We start from the raw sequence: 14,757 nt of genomic DNA, 5'->3' as shown, positions 1-14,757 counted from the left end.
GCCCCGGGTGCTGACAACCCATGCTACACCACTGCTAATGGTATAAAGAAGAAAACACCATTCATCATTTTACTGATAAAAGCGTGCATGCCCAGGAGTTTTGCTGGGCAGGCAGGTTCTTGTTAGGAGCGAACAGGCTTTTGTTACAGGGGCAGAGCCTCAGATTTGTATTATTTTTTATAGATTTTGATTGATTGGAGGGGGCAGCTGCCCCCTGTCCCCCCCCCCTTTGCTATGCCCATGTGCCCACACTCACACTCTGCAGCATTAGTGGACCATGTAAGAATCTCCTACCATGCTGACTCCATTACCAGCCTTTTTCTCTGCCTCAGTACAAGGCACAGATCACCATGCATCATCCTAGTTTTCCCAAGAGATCACAGTTCGCATCAGTGACTACCCATTTCAAAATGATAATGAATCCAAAATCTTGGACGCTTGATAAAATGCCATATCTGGTCCATGGATCTTCATAACTGCTGCATGCAGTGCCATAGCGAAATGGCAGAGCATGCAGACGGTCTGAGGTACAAACAGACAGGTCCCAAACAGACTGTCTTGTGTGAAATTCTGGAGAGCTATTGCCAGCTAGTGTAGAAAATACCCAGCTAGATGGACTCATAGGGTCTGTCTGTTCCTAATCCCCAACCCTTTCCACCTTCCTCCAAGCACTGTCTCCACAATCTTCTACCTACCAATCCTTCCTCTGCCATCAATCTAAACCATCCATGTACTATATTTGCACTACTAGTCTTTCATCATGCAGTCCCCACTGGAGGATTTGTAGTGCCACAAATATGAATGTGCATAAAGTCAGAGTGCAGCTCTCATGGGAGGTTTTGAGGTGCCTCATGTCAACCCAGAATTTGCACGAAGTCAGGGGACTGGAGCAAAAGAGAAGGTGGGTTGCGCAACACCAGTGGCTGTGGCATAGGAGCAAGAAGGGGGGAACACTGAGAGGGGGAAAGTGGTGGTTCAAAACAACGGGAGAAGCCTGAATAGATGGGGAAGGGATACGGCTGCCATATGTCTGGGAAATAGAGTCTGGAAGGAAATTTCCTTCTCACTATAATACAGTGGTACCTCTGGTTATGAACGGGGTCCGTTCGGGAGGCCCGTTCGCAACATGAAAAGAGCGCAACCTGCCGTGGCGTGTCTGCGCACACGCGGGTTGTGATTCGGTGCTTCTGCACATGCGTGTGACGTCATTTTGCGCATCTGCGCATGCACGAGTGGCGAAACCCAGAAGTAACCTTTTCCGGTACTTCCAGGTTGCCGCAGGACGTAACCTGAAAGAACGTAACATGAAGCAAAAGTAACATGAGGAATGACTGTAGTTTTAAACCACCACTATTTTCCTCTCAGTGTTCCCCCCTGCTTGTTCTACTCAAACCTTTGTCGTTGTTTAAAACCACCACTCTTTTCCTCCCAGTGCCCTTTCATTTCTGCCATTGTTTAAAACATCAACTATTCCTTCTCAGTGTCGCTGCTTGTCGCTGCTTTACTTAAACCTTTTCACTCCTAGTACAGTCAGCGGCAGAGGAAGCTACTCAGGCACCCATAGGGGTGGGGTGAGCAGCCCACAGGGGCGGGGCTCACCACGGGGCCTCCAGAGTCTGCCTGCCTCCTCCCACTCAGCCGCCCTACAGCTGGGGGGGCAGTGGGTGGACCATTTGGGCAGCACAGAGCCTGCGCGTGCCCAAGCCACTGTGACTCTCCTAGGAGACGCATGGCTCGGGCACGCTGCAGGCCCCGCGGTGAGTGCCGCCCGGCATTTTGTCACTCCCCTCAGTGATGACACCCAGGGTGGCCCCCACACCCACCGCAAGCCCCTTCCTCCGACCCTGGGCTCTGTGTGCTGTCTTTACATGAAGTTCCTGATTCAATTTTATAATTGGAACATGTATTTTATGAACAACCAAACACCCATATACATCCAATATCCATCATTTAATCTTCTCTAATTGAGCAAGCTAACAGATGGGCTTGTTCTTAAGAGTCTATTCATCTTAAAGATACAGAGACATATAGCTACAGAATTAGGAGGGTTGCAGAATAGGGAGGAGGCATGGAAATGGGGTGGTCTCTGTGCAAGAGGGAGGTTTAAAAAAAGGAGGCAGGAAAAGCATGGTGAAGATGAAAATGTGGTGTCTTTGCAAAGGAGCTGTAAAATAGAGAGGAGAAGGCAAGGAGTGGTTTGTGTGCAATAGGTAATTGAGAAAAGAAGGGAGGAGGAAAGAGAAAGAAGGAGTGAACAGGGAATACAAAGCAAGGTTGTAAACAAGGAGGGAAGGAAGTGTGGGAATTGGGTGGAGATGAAATGAGGGGGTATGAAATGGGCTGCAGAATAGGAGGTGTGGCCTCATATTTGGGCAGAAGGTGAAAAGGGTGCTTAGTATTTACAATGTGTGGTAGGGAGGAAATGCAGGAGGTTACCATGGGCTGCAGAACAGGAGGTGGGAGAAGAAGGCACAGACATGGTAAAAACGGGTGAAATGGGGCTGTAGAATAGAAGAGAGAAAGCTGGGATGATTTCTTGTTTGATCAGACAAGAAAATTGCATTGTAGCAGGTTTGGTGCGGGGTTGACCAGTGGAGTGGACAGGGTGGCAAAGCCCCCCCCCCCACACACACACAAAATATGTGGCAGCATTGCCATAACTGCATTACAGTATAAGATACCAAAGACTTGCAAGATGGTAGGCCCTGTCCTGGGTAGCTTGCATTGGAGTTGTGTTTCTTATTTTAAAATTCTATTTGAACCAGAGATGGCTATTGAAGGAAATTTGAACAGATGCTGACATAATTTCTAGGAAGCCTTGCAGAACTATTCATGCATCCATTCTGGGACACTGATTCATGCCGCTCCTATAGAAACTGTATTTCATGCTGTTGCTTTTTGTTTTCCACGCAGTTTCTTAAGCTTTTTGCTATTTCATAAGAAGACATGACTCATGTTAAGTACAAGAGCTATGGGTTCAGGGCTAAAGCTGTGTGAGTGGAAGACTTACATTTGAAAACTAATAGCTTGATTTCTTGTAATGTTTTATGGTAAAGTAGGGCTTAAATCAGATTTGGGTTAATTATTAGACCACTGGAATGATGACTGACTGTTAGGGGAGCTTACTGTAGACTTAGGCCCCATCTGCATTATACATTCCCAGGACAGTTTTAACAATCAAGCCCTCTTACCAGGGAACTCTGGGAAATGTAGTTCTGTGAAGGGAATAGGGGTCTCCCTAACAAACTAGGATTCTTTGGTGGAAGTCATGACTGTTTAATGTAGTATAATACTTCTTTAAAGGTATAGTGCAGGTGGGATTTCCGTGCTGCTCAGGTATGCAGGTTTTGTAAGTACCCAGTTGATGTATTCCGCATCAAAATAACGCTCCATATTATTTCCCCATTTAATCCAGATGTACCATTTCCAAACAAAAATCTGGTAAATTAAAAAACAGCAACACAGAAACAATAACTCCAGATTAAATAGGGGGTTTGGAGAGAATGAGATGACATTTTGATGAGGATGGTGCCATGTGGATGTTAGGGGGGGGGAAAGGTTGCATTTATAAGTAGCGTCCACAGTTCTGCCCCGTGGAAATGCCCTAAATCTTCTTGACTCAGTACTAACTCCAATAAGCCATGAAAGCATTGGAAAGCAAAAGTGTACTTAAAGAAAGTGAGCAGTCAGAGAGGAAAAAATATCCATTCTATACATTTTGTATGTTTCTTGAATATTCAAATAGGTTTCCCAATGTTTATCTTAAAGATGCCAGCTCAGTTGGTGGCATGCTTAATAATGTCGGAATAATGTTAATAATCTCAGCATGTGTGTTGCAATATATACTTGCAATATATACTGTTTGAAAATTGTTCATACCATTTTAGTCTTGCAGGACAAATAGGTCCAAGAATTCAGCGCCAGCTTGTATCATATTGAATGCAGAAAGGGGCTACTTAAGCACACCACAAGGGAATTGGTTGTTATGTGCTTACTTGTGGGCGGCGGGGGGGGGGGAGTATCTTAACCTGCAGCACTATCCCATTCATCACCAGTTTACGTGTATAATTCAGAAGTGGTCATGCTTGCATCTGTGACTCAGAAGTGGTCAGTGTAGCAGCAAGGGTATGGCAGCATCAGCTGAGTTCCAAACACTGAATGTTGCTAATGGTGCTTGAGATGGAGAGCAGCGAGACACTGGAACTTAGTGCAATGGGGGTACACTGCAAGCATGGTGGCAGTTATGTTGGATAGGCTCCACGGCCATGCAGCACCACTCTGACCTCCCCATCGCCTCCCTCTCTGAGGAACTAGCAGCGATGCTCAGTATTTGAGGAACTGGTGTGCAACGCTACTCTACCTGCACTGTCTCACCAACTGCTGCTGCTGCTGTGATTTTAGCATCTCATGGTCACACAAGGGATCCATCTGAGTGAAATTACCTTAACATAAAAGATCACCACACCAGAAGAAAAATTAGTTTGCCCTGTCCCTGAGCCGAGAGTGGAGGCCCTCACTCTCCACATGAAGATGGCAGAAAAGATACAAAATACTAAGCAGACGTGTCAGGAAAAAATATATATATTCAAAAGCTAGTGTAGGATAATACATTAACCAATTCACACTGTAAAATCATCTCAAGGCATTTCTGATTCATAGGATCTTTGATACCATATTTTGTTGAAGATGCTGAAATGGACGAAGCATATAGAAAGATCCCTGCAGGATCAGGCCAAAGGCCTGTCTAATCCAGCATCCTATTCTCACAGTGGCACCGTAAACAGAAGTGTGTTGATCCCAAGGCATAGTCTAAGGGCGCATTGCCAAAGCTCAGCAGTTTTGCGCTTGGTCAGTGTCTATATGGGAGACCTCCTAGAAACATCTTGTATACCCCACTGAGTTCTATGATGGCTAATGAAATTTAAATGTGCATACACACAGTCTGTTATTCAGCAAATACTATATTATTAATAATGTTAATTCAAGGACTGATGACACTATACAATATCCACCACACAACAAATACTAGCATATTCGTAAACTGCCCCAGAAAAAATTGGACATGCCATTTTTCCCCCTGTGAAAACACAGCAGCCATTGGGAGTTACTTCCTCTAGCATGATTTTGGGACAAGATTCCACCTCCAAAAAATGTTTCTTTTCAGGTCTGTGGTCTTGCTTGATGTCCTAAAACACATGTCTCTGAATGTCATGCCTGAAAAAAAACCCTTTTCTGAGTCTATGATCTCTCTAAAATGCCGGAAGTCCAGTTCCTACCTTGTGTAGAGTAGACCTCCTGATAAGATTATATCTGTAGGAGGGCCTCACCTGCAGAACTCAGACATCAATTAGGTATATAAGGGATGAGACAGTATTTCACATATGCTAGTCCCAAACTGTAAAGGGCCTTATGCACCAAAACCAGCTTCTTGACCTTAGCCTGATAGCTGATTGGAAGGTGGTGCGGTGGCATTGCATTTTTTCAGTCATCCTCTCCTGCGAAAAAAGGGAGTGGGGTAATTTGCTGTGTTGAGTTGTCACTATCGTCAAGGTGTAGCAGCATTCCCTGTCCAAAAGTAGAATTCTCTGTAGTAGTGTAGCCTTATTGGAGTTCACCGATTGGGTCTGCATTGCTCCCGGACAGGAGGAAGGAAGTCAAATGACACCGAGGGCTGGTTCAGAGAAAGAGTTCTTTATTTCTGCTCTCCGGAACAGCAGAAAGGCACTTGCACGGTCAGTCCACAGCAAGTCCAAAGAAATGAGAAATTTCATGCAGTATATATATTCTCCAGGCACCCTCTCCCCCTTCCCCAGGAATCCAGCCACATCAGCTTGTACATGCAGGTTGACATCACAGATGTTCCTGCTCCGGCACTCTTAACCATAAAAGGATATTCCTTCCTGTACTTCTGACCATAAAAGGATCTTCCTGTTCCTACTCTTATCTTGGAGCAAGAGGTCACCATCTCCAAGAACACCCTCTGGCGTTGTTCCCAGACTAGGTCTGTGCGTCTTTGTGGTCAGGATATAAGATAAGCCACAGACGTGTCTTCCCTGTTCTACTGGTACAGTCAAGGCCATCCTTGCCATCACAAACTGATAAAGGAGAGGGCTCTGAGCACTTGTTTATACAGCTGGGTTTTGGCTCAAGAGCTCAAGTTAAAGCATTTTAGCTAAGGAAAAATAGGGATTTTGGTGCAGTTTCAAACAGTAGAATTGGTGCAGTTTCCTTCAGTAGAATTCACATAACTAGGATTTTGATCCAAATGTATATGTGTACAGCAGCTAAGACAGCGCTCCTATCCTTGTGAGTTTATCAGCAATCTTACTGATCAGCTGTTTTGTGAGGAGGGGGCAGGAGTGGGTTTAATTTAGTCCTCTGCTCCTCCACCCAAATACTTGATCAATAACAAATATCCTTTTTTTCTGAGCAGGGCTTCCTGCATACAATCTTGGAAGTTAGACCAGGGAAGAGCACTTCATAGAGTGTTTGTTTGGCCCCAATTTCTCTACCTAGAAAGAGATAAACTAAATAGGAGTCTTCAAGAATAGCTGAGGTTCAGGTTGGAGCAAAGGATTCTATTGTATTTACATAATGAAAAATGCAACGTCAACTGACTCACAGGCATATATTGCAGGGTGTACAGAGCTGCCACTACAGGGAATACCAAACGGAATCTCTGCCTGGAGATCATTCCAGGCAGGAGAGTAGCAAATGGGAAGCTGAATGAAAGGACGTCCGTCGTGTTAGCAGTTAATAGTCCTGTTGCGATTCTGCATTATTTGTTGCTGCGGCAGTGAGCGCCTTCCGTTTCCCCCACCCTTGTAAAAATCAAAGCTTTGCTGGCATTCCTGTTGCTCCTCCCCATAGGTCTTGCCCTGCAGTAGCACAAACGTTACATTGAAATAATTCCCCCTCCCGATTACCAGATAAATAATTATGCAACCTCCCCTGGGACTGAAGGCATTTGCTGATTGGTTCCATGTTTTATTGATTAGAGTGCTGTGATGAATCTGCCCCGGAGGAGCCAGCGTCTGGCTGTAAGCAGACGGTCGTCAATGTGCAGAATTATAACGAGTCCTGGCATTCAAGGGCCACCACACACAGGGAGAGCAAACAGGTGGACCACACTGCCTCCCAAGGAATGGAGGAGGGAACAAAACCTCAAAGAGAGAGCCACTGCTCAGTCTCTCCCTCTGCCCCCCACATGACTTTCTGACAGGAAATGGGGACCAGTCCTAATGGGAGGCTGATAACCTTTTCAGTAGCTTGTGATCCATTCCTTGGTGGGAGAAACTGTCAGTTACCAGCAAAAACAGGTATCAATCCCAACTCCACCTTCTTCAACTCAGTGTGATGCTGGAGGCGGATTGCTGTTTGTTCCAATTCCGAGGTAAAGAGTGTGCTTTCTAGGAGAAAGCTGTGGGGCAACTGATAATCTTGTCTTGTGGTTAGAAAGCACAGCTATGAAGTCCCTAATTCATGTGATAATGAAACTTATATGAGGAAAACATTTTTATCTATAAATCCTTTGAACAGCTTGCATCCTACATACTGCAATGACCCCCTACTCCCCTGTGCTCCGGATCTAAGATCAGGGCCTTAGCTACACCATCCATGACTTATGGGGATTTGAGGGATTTCTTAGTAGCTGTCACACAACACTGAATGAGTACAAACAGATGATTCTGAGGTTTGCCCTCCCATCTCAAAGTAACTAGGTTGTGTCTGTCATCTTACATGGTACATATTTGGCATATAGATACCAGATAGATAGATAGATAGATAGATAGATAGATAGATAGATAGATATAGATATAGATATAGATAGAAAGTAGGTAGATTAGATAGCCTTATGCTTTAAAAAGCAACATATTGTTGTCCTTTTCCTAAAATCCTTGCCAGGCAGGCTATTCATTGTGTGTGTGTGTGTGTGTGTGTGTGTGTGTGTGTGTGTACAGTGGTACCTCAGTTTTCAGATATCTTCATTGACAAACATTTCGGTTTTTCAATGCCATAAACCCAGAAGTAAATGCTTCGGTTTCCAAACACGCTTCGGAAGTCGAACATGCCACTCAGCTTTCATGTTGAGTTTTCCGTATTGAGTATTCCGTATTGAGTTTTTGGTTTTCGAGCATTTCATAACTCAAACGGTCTTCTGGAACGGATTACATTCAAAAACTGAGGTACCACTGTAATATATGTGGATACAAATCTGAACTCAAAATATTGAGGAGTTGGACTCCAAAAGGAGATAATGGACAGGATTCACTTGACAAGCCCCATCAGCAGAAGCCCTGCGCAAGGACTTCCGTTTTTGCAATGCAGTTCTCCAGTCCTCAGTTGGTCTGAAAACCCCTGGAACAGTATGTGTGGGAAGAAGAGGGGGGTTGTTCTGTCTGGCAAGTGACAGTGCATATGCATATGGAATATTTGTCATGTCAAATTCCACCCAATAGCATTTCTCTCTCCTTCATATATCTGCTCATCTCTGGAATTGGTTATAAGGCATTTTTGGGATGCCTTGGGTAAGTTAAAGTGACTAACAAATTTAATAAACAATAATAAATAATAAAAGCAACATATTAAAACATGGAGCTGCCATGCTTTAATCTTAACTACTCCCATTCTGATTTCTCCTGGCAGGAGACACAAAAAATACAGGGGCAGGGGAGACGGACCTTATCTGCTAGAGTGTGGCTTTTCCTTTGTATTTCTCTTCTTGTATAGTTTGTATGTAATCCCCCACCCCCTATTTTTTGTCTTCTTTCTCTCATCCCATAGGACCTGGTACAGGGATAGCAGGCAATGGATCAATGTGTCTGGCCGTACCACTGTGGCTCTTGGCAGCTTCCGTGCTCTGCCTACTCAGCAAATGTTAATAACATCCGAATTTTAAAAAAAGGAAAAAAAATATTAAAAACCCAGCAACAACAAGAACAACAACACACAAAGCAAAACAAAAATATGTGTCATACAGGAGACAGAGCAAGAGAGAGAGCGAGAGCGAGAGAACGGGGGAAAGGACAGTTTCTTTCACAATTTTATGTGTGTACCGCAACAAAGGGGGAAAATTTCAGTGAAGAAGATTCAGCAACATTTATTCCAACAAACTGTCAAGTCACTGACCACCCAGGAGTAAGGAAGTCTAGATGGATCACTCTGTGGAGACTGGATCCTGCCAAGGATGCCAAGATGCTGTAAAAAAGAAATATCAACAATGAAATTATTGTTATTCTCTCCATTCCCTCATATCATTTCTTCCTTCCTTCCTTCCTTCCTTCCTTCCTTCCTTCCTTCCTTCCTTCCTTTCTTCCTTCCTTCCTGGAAAGAGATGGCCTTTGCTTTGGTGTTGATAGTCACAACATTTTGATTGGCATGCTTATTTCTTAAATTGATACTTAACCTTTTCAGATTTCCGGCAAACAGTGATGCAAATTTCTGTAGCTACTGGTGTCCCATGAAGAAACTCCATGTGGTCCTTTGTTTGCTGCTTCCCCTATTGAGCTCTCCCATATTTTCCTTTGTACCTGAAGCCCACAATGTTTTGATTATGCCGAAACATACCAACATTACTCATCTGCCCTCTTGTTCTTAACAGGCCTCGCTTTCTCTCATAAGTGTGTGTGTGTTCACAGACGGGCAGGCATGGGTGTATCTGTGTGCGTGTCTCTCTCTCAAAAGCATGCAAAGGGGGCAGCCCCTGTGTACATAAGCTCATCATGCTGTAGATAATGACTTGCTGTGTACATGAGTTCAAACATTAGCTTGGATGTGAACGCAGGGGAGCAAGGACATGAGCAAAGTCTTCCCCAGCAAAATTTTGCCTCAACTTCTTTTTGTGATCCCAGTTTTGAGGAGCTGATCCTTAGCCTTCTCCTGTTCTCCAGCTGAATTCATCATGGTAGCTTTCAAATGGAACGTATATATTGTCCCTGTTTAACTCTTCAGTTTGCTTTTATCAGAGCAGGACTGGCGAGCCTCCAAGGCCATAGATAGCCAAGTCCCAAAGAGGCTGCTGAATGAATTATATGAAGATTTGAGGGTGTCAAAGTCTGGAATGAGAGAGGGTTGAATGAGATTAGATCTATTACATCTCACAGTGTGGACAAATGTTTGGTAAATTTCTTGTAACTGCATAGCCCATTGTCCAGAGGGCTTGTTCTGTCCACTGCCCTTAGGCAAAGCAGCATCAGGATCTGCTGAGTGGCTTGGTCAAGGCCAAGCAGGCTCTGTGCACAAAAGACCAGTGGTCTGGAGTCAAAGAAATGAGGGAAATCAACAGAATCCAAGAGGTTCATCAGAAGGTCTAGGAAGCCAGAGAGATTAACTTCAGGACAAAGAGAAGAGTTCCTGAAGAAAGACTGCTGCAGCCTGCAGATCAGAGTTTCCCAAATTTGGGTCTCCAGCTGCTGTTGGACTACAACTCCCATTACCCCTAGCTAGCAGAACCAGTGGTCAGGGTTGATGGGAACTGTAGTCTGAAAACAGCTAGAGATCCAAGTTTGGGAAACCCTGCTGTAGGTGCAAATTATATTGCACCAGCCACTGCTACTTACAGCATGTGTAGCTTGGCTACACAAAGCCCTAGCATTGCTCTATCCCTTGGTCTTTATCCTCCAGCCTTTTTGCTATGCTTACCTTGCACTGGTGGGCATCTTTTCTGTGTGTGGACTGAAATAGGCAGGGTCAAAGTCAGGTGACCCTGGTAACTGGGAGATCTCAGACTTCATAGGATGACTAGAGGAAAGCAAAAAAAAAACAATAGAGTGACCATTCTCCATTAGGGATTTTATCTCACAATGGTTCTAAAATTATTAATTTTGTGGTTAGTAACCATGATGACCCCTGAGCCTGATCGGCTTTCCATTCTCTTTTCCTCTGATTAGAAATCTCAGGAAGGTGCACTGTACTCAACACTCAGCGGTACATAGCCATTCTATAAAGCCAACTTTCTTATGACTATGGTAAAAACAAATAGAAATCTGCCAGAAAGTATTTCTGTTACTATCATCATTTGGACTTTATACCCTTCAAATAACCAGAAATACACTTACAAAGTTTCTATGGTTTGAAACTTAGGTAAGCCATCTCCCAAAACCTGAGCAGAGGTCTCCTTGCAAAAGGAAGTTTGAAAAAGGTTTGACAGGCAACTACTATCCACTTGATTGTTTTAGTGTAAACTTTTTCTCTTTTATTTTTTACTGTGCTTGGCTTTTGGCATTCCTACCACAGAAGTAATCCAAGTGCAGGAGATTAATTGGACGCTCATTATAAATTGCAGATGGAGATGGAGAAGAGATTGTGTGTCTCAAGCCAGATCACTAAGAGGGGTCTGTGCATCCCTGGTGTGAGTTGGAACCTTATCTTTCAGTAATTGAGTCACCTTTGTTTATTTCAGTACTTTACTTGCACTGGTTTGTCATTGAAAATTGGGCAGATATGAAACTAACAGTTGCCTGTAATTCCCATTCCTGGTGCCAAATATCTCAGAAAGGGTAAGCTGAACTACTTATGAATTCCTGGCCCAAAGAGGCTGCCTGCAATTTTTAGAAATTGCAAGTGTAACTGGCAGCAGGAATATAACATGAATATAATATGCCCATGTCATGCGTTGATTAAAGGAAAACGAGTGTCCTTCATAGCTTATTGTCAAACCCGTGGTAAAAGTACCAGCCTTTTGCCCCAGCCACAGATTTGGTTAGACCTCACAAGTGCAATCCAACTGCATGGTCTCAGTTTATCCATAAAAAGGGGTGGGTTCTGAAAAACAACACTAAGATTGATATAAATGCTTATTTCTCTTTGGGGAATTGTAGATTCCTCATCTACAAGGATGCAGTGGGAGGGATGCAGGAACTGCATAAGGGAAATCTACTCTTCTAAATTGCCCAGTTCCACATCCATAGTTTTCATTCCACTGAATTGCTAAGCAACAAATATCTCCTTTTCTCAATCATTTCAAATCAGTATAACTAAACTGTGCCATCAGCAGTTGTAGAAGCTGAGTGGTTCTAACCTGTAATGCAATTCCTGTATTAGCAAAAGTGGTCATTTACGGTTTGGAAATACAGATCTAAAGTGTCTGTGTGTGTGTGTCTGTGTGTGTGTGTGTGTACATGTGTGTATGCATGCTCTCACACATGCATTAAGTCCTTCCTTTTACTATAATGAGTACCAGCCGTTTACAAAAAGCTCCCCGTAGCTCCATGCCCACACAGCAAGACAGCTCTCACCTTGATCAACAGCATGGCAGAATCCGCTCCTGCTGCTTTAGCGATTTATTTTCGCTGAGGTCTGCAGTTTGGGGCAGACTCAGGCAGTCAATTAAGCAGCCATCCAGGCTTCTCAGTACCATCCTTCCAAGACTTGCAATTTACTGTTAGACAGTTAGTATTCTGTAAAGGTAGGAAGCAGAACAGAGAAGTAAGGGGTGGTTGGAAGGTGAGATACAGACAGGAGAGAGCATTCAGCTCTTGGGGAATACCCAACACTGAATTTTGCTACAGTGGAATGGGTCTGATGAGAAATAAATTTACAAAGCAATCCTTCCCACATGCACACATCGTGTGCCTTGCAAAAAGGCAAAAACTGCTGCTGCTGCTCAGATAGAATGAATCTCCAAACCACAATTTAGTTTCAGAGAGAGCAAGAGAGCGCTTCCTCGTCACTCACATAGAAAATTGCTCCTCATCCTTTTGTTTCGCAAGTAAAGCTGAAAGCCTATGGTCCCTAGGAGGGCATCACATGAGATAACTCAGATCTGCCCATCTGACTTCTGACACAGAGATTCAACATCAAAGAGGACAATTCAGAGTGGGATGAGCCTTCCTCTCTGACAGCACCGGCTCCTTCAGTGCTCTGACCCGACTGATATCAGAGCTCCGGTGTTGAAAGGGCCAATAGGGGTTGTGCTGAGAAGCAACCGGGGTCTGAAGGATCCTGAGCCCTCCCAGTCAACTTCCAAGAGTCTCTAAACCTCTCTCCCCACTTTCTCTCCCTTTGGAAACAGTGGAAAGAAATGTTAAACTAACAAGCAAACAAACCTGAGGTCTGGAAACAGAGCAATATAAAAGGTGCCTCACTTCCATCCTTCTGGCAAAGCCTGGTAGGGCATTGGCTGAAGTAGTTAAACCACATTTAATTTCACACACACACCCTTAGGATTGCAACCTAAGTGTCCCAGACCACTACTGCAGGAAGCTACCATGTGGACTTGACAGGTCACCATGCAGGTTCTTTGCCAACTGTGGTCACCAGTCTGGATCATCCCAAATGGATTATTCCACATAAGTTCTGCTTTCTGAAAACTGCCTGAACAAAAGTACTGCTAGTGATTTGGCCAACACTTCAAAAAGGTGTGCTGGTTGTGTGTGTGTGTGTGTGTGTGTGTGTGAGAGAGAGAGAGAGAGAGAGAGAGAGAGAGAGAGAGAGAGAGAGAGAGAGAGAAGCTGTTTGGGTGAAAAAAAGCCACTGTGTGTGACTTGGGCTGGTTTTAATTGCGCCAGCAAAAACACTTCCTTTTGCTTGGATTGTGGGTTGGCTCACTTGCCATGGCTTTTGGTAGTATGCTGTTTACAGAAATGGCATAAATATCCAGTAGCAAGGGATAGGGTTTATTTGCCAGGCTTATACATATAAATGCATGCAATGAAATCCACCCATGATCATGAGAGTAAAAACACATGTGTAACTGCATAGGAGCAAATGACTATGGGGATGTGATTTTAAGTGGGAAAGTGATGGATGAGGGAAGTGTTGAGTACCCCACTGGTTCTCTACTCCAAATTGCTCCTTCTGAATCTGTTTTTTTTTTTCCCCATACAAGAAGCAGCTGCTGGGATTTTATTGCACATTTGCATGTAAAATGCCCCTCTACCCTGAGCTTTAAAGAGAAATTTGTCAATGTTCCAGAGTTTTATTTTCAAACCTGAAACAACTTATCCTTCCCAACACTACTGGTATTGAAACTTGCCGGAAGTCAGATATATGATTCCCTATATAATTAATTAGTTCATTAAGAAATTAATTGCCTTATACAAAAAGTCTCAATGAAATAAATAATGCACACAAAATATGAAATATACAAATTTTTAAAACGCAATAGCAGGAATCCACTACAACTGATAGAATTGTATCTGTAATTTGTATTTTAGTTATTGTGCATTGCCTTCTAAAATTTTGTGAAAGGTGATGAATAAGCAAAATAAATAAAACAAATAATAGTAGTATAGGGATTCAGTAGCTGAAAATAGGAGTCAGGAAGGATTCATTTCATAATAAAAAAGGAAGTCCAGAATACCAGGAACATGAGACAAAATAGTTGGGGATGGGGGTAGATTTCTCTCTGGGTTTCAAGTGAGAAATATATTATTGTTCTGTTTTAACCCCTTGCTCATTCCAGCTGGAAATGTAGGATCGGGGGCGGGGGATCCAAATACACACACACACACTTACTTCCCTTCTTTCTGAGAAACATCCATCACAATGAAGGAAAATTCTGGGACAAAGCACCCTAAATAGAAGGTTTCTTTAATAATAATTTTTTTAAAGAAACTGCAAGCTCCTTCACTGTCCTCCCTTTTCTCAAACTGAGCTTCTCCAGTGAGGTACTTGCCATTGAAGAAGGGAGAAGAAGCGATATTGAACTCTTGAGGTCTGTCCCTCCCAAATTAAACGCTTGTATGCCCACCTAGCAGCTCGAAAGCACAATTAAGTGCAAGTAGATAAATAGGTACCGCTTTATAGCGGGAAGGT

General features: G+C 43.6%; 1 protein-coding gene across 1 annotated transcript in view; it reads left to right on the top strand.

The window, feature by feature from the left end:
• The window catches only part of LSAMP (limbic system associated membrane protein), a gene marked incomplete at its 5' end in the record, with an annotated part of 239,036 nt that extends 224,480 nt beyond the window's left edge, over positions 1–14,556 (top strand). The window contains one exon of the mRNA XM_083612064.1: positions 8,785–14,556. Within this exon, the coding sequence (XP_083468190.1) occupies positions 8,785–8,882 (98 nt within the window). The 3' untranslated portion in view covers positions 8,883–14,556. The remainder of the gene's footprint in view (positions 1–8,784) is intronic.
• Between the last annotated feature and the right edge of the window lie 201 nt (positions 14,557–14,757).

The sequence above is a fragment of the Podarcis filfolensis genome (genome assembly GCF_964270895.1).
Source record: "Podarcis filfolensis genome assembly, chromosome: 4".
Taxonomy (NCBI): Eukaryota; Metazoa; Chordata; class Lepidosauria; order Squamata; family Lacertidae; genus Podarcis; species Podarcis filfolensis.
The sequence above is the reverse complement of the archived record's forward strand: the minus strand, read 5'-3'. Positions and strand labels throughout refer to the sequence as shown.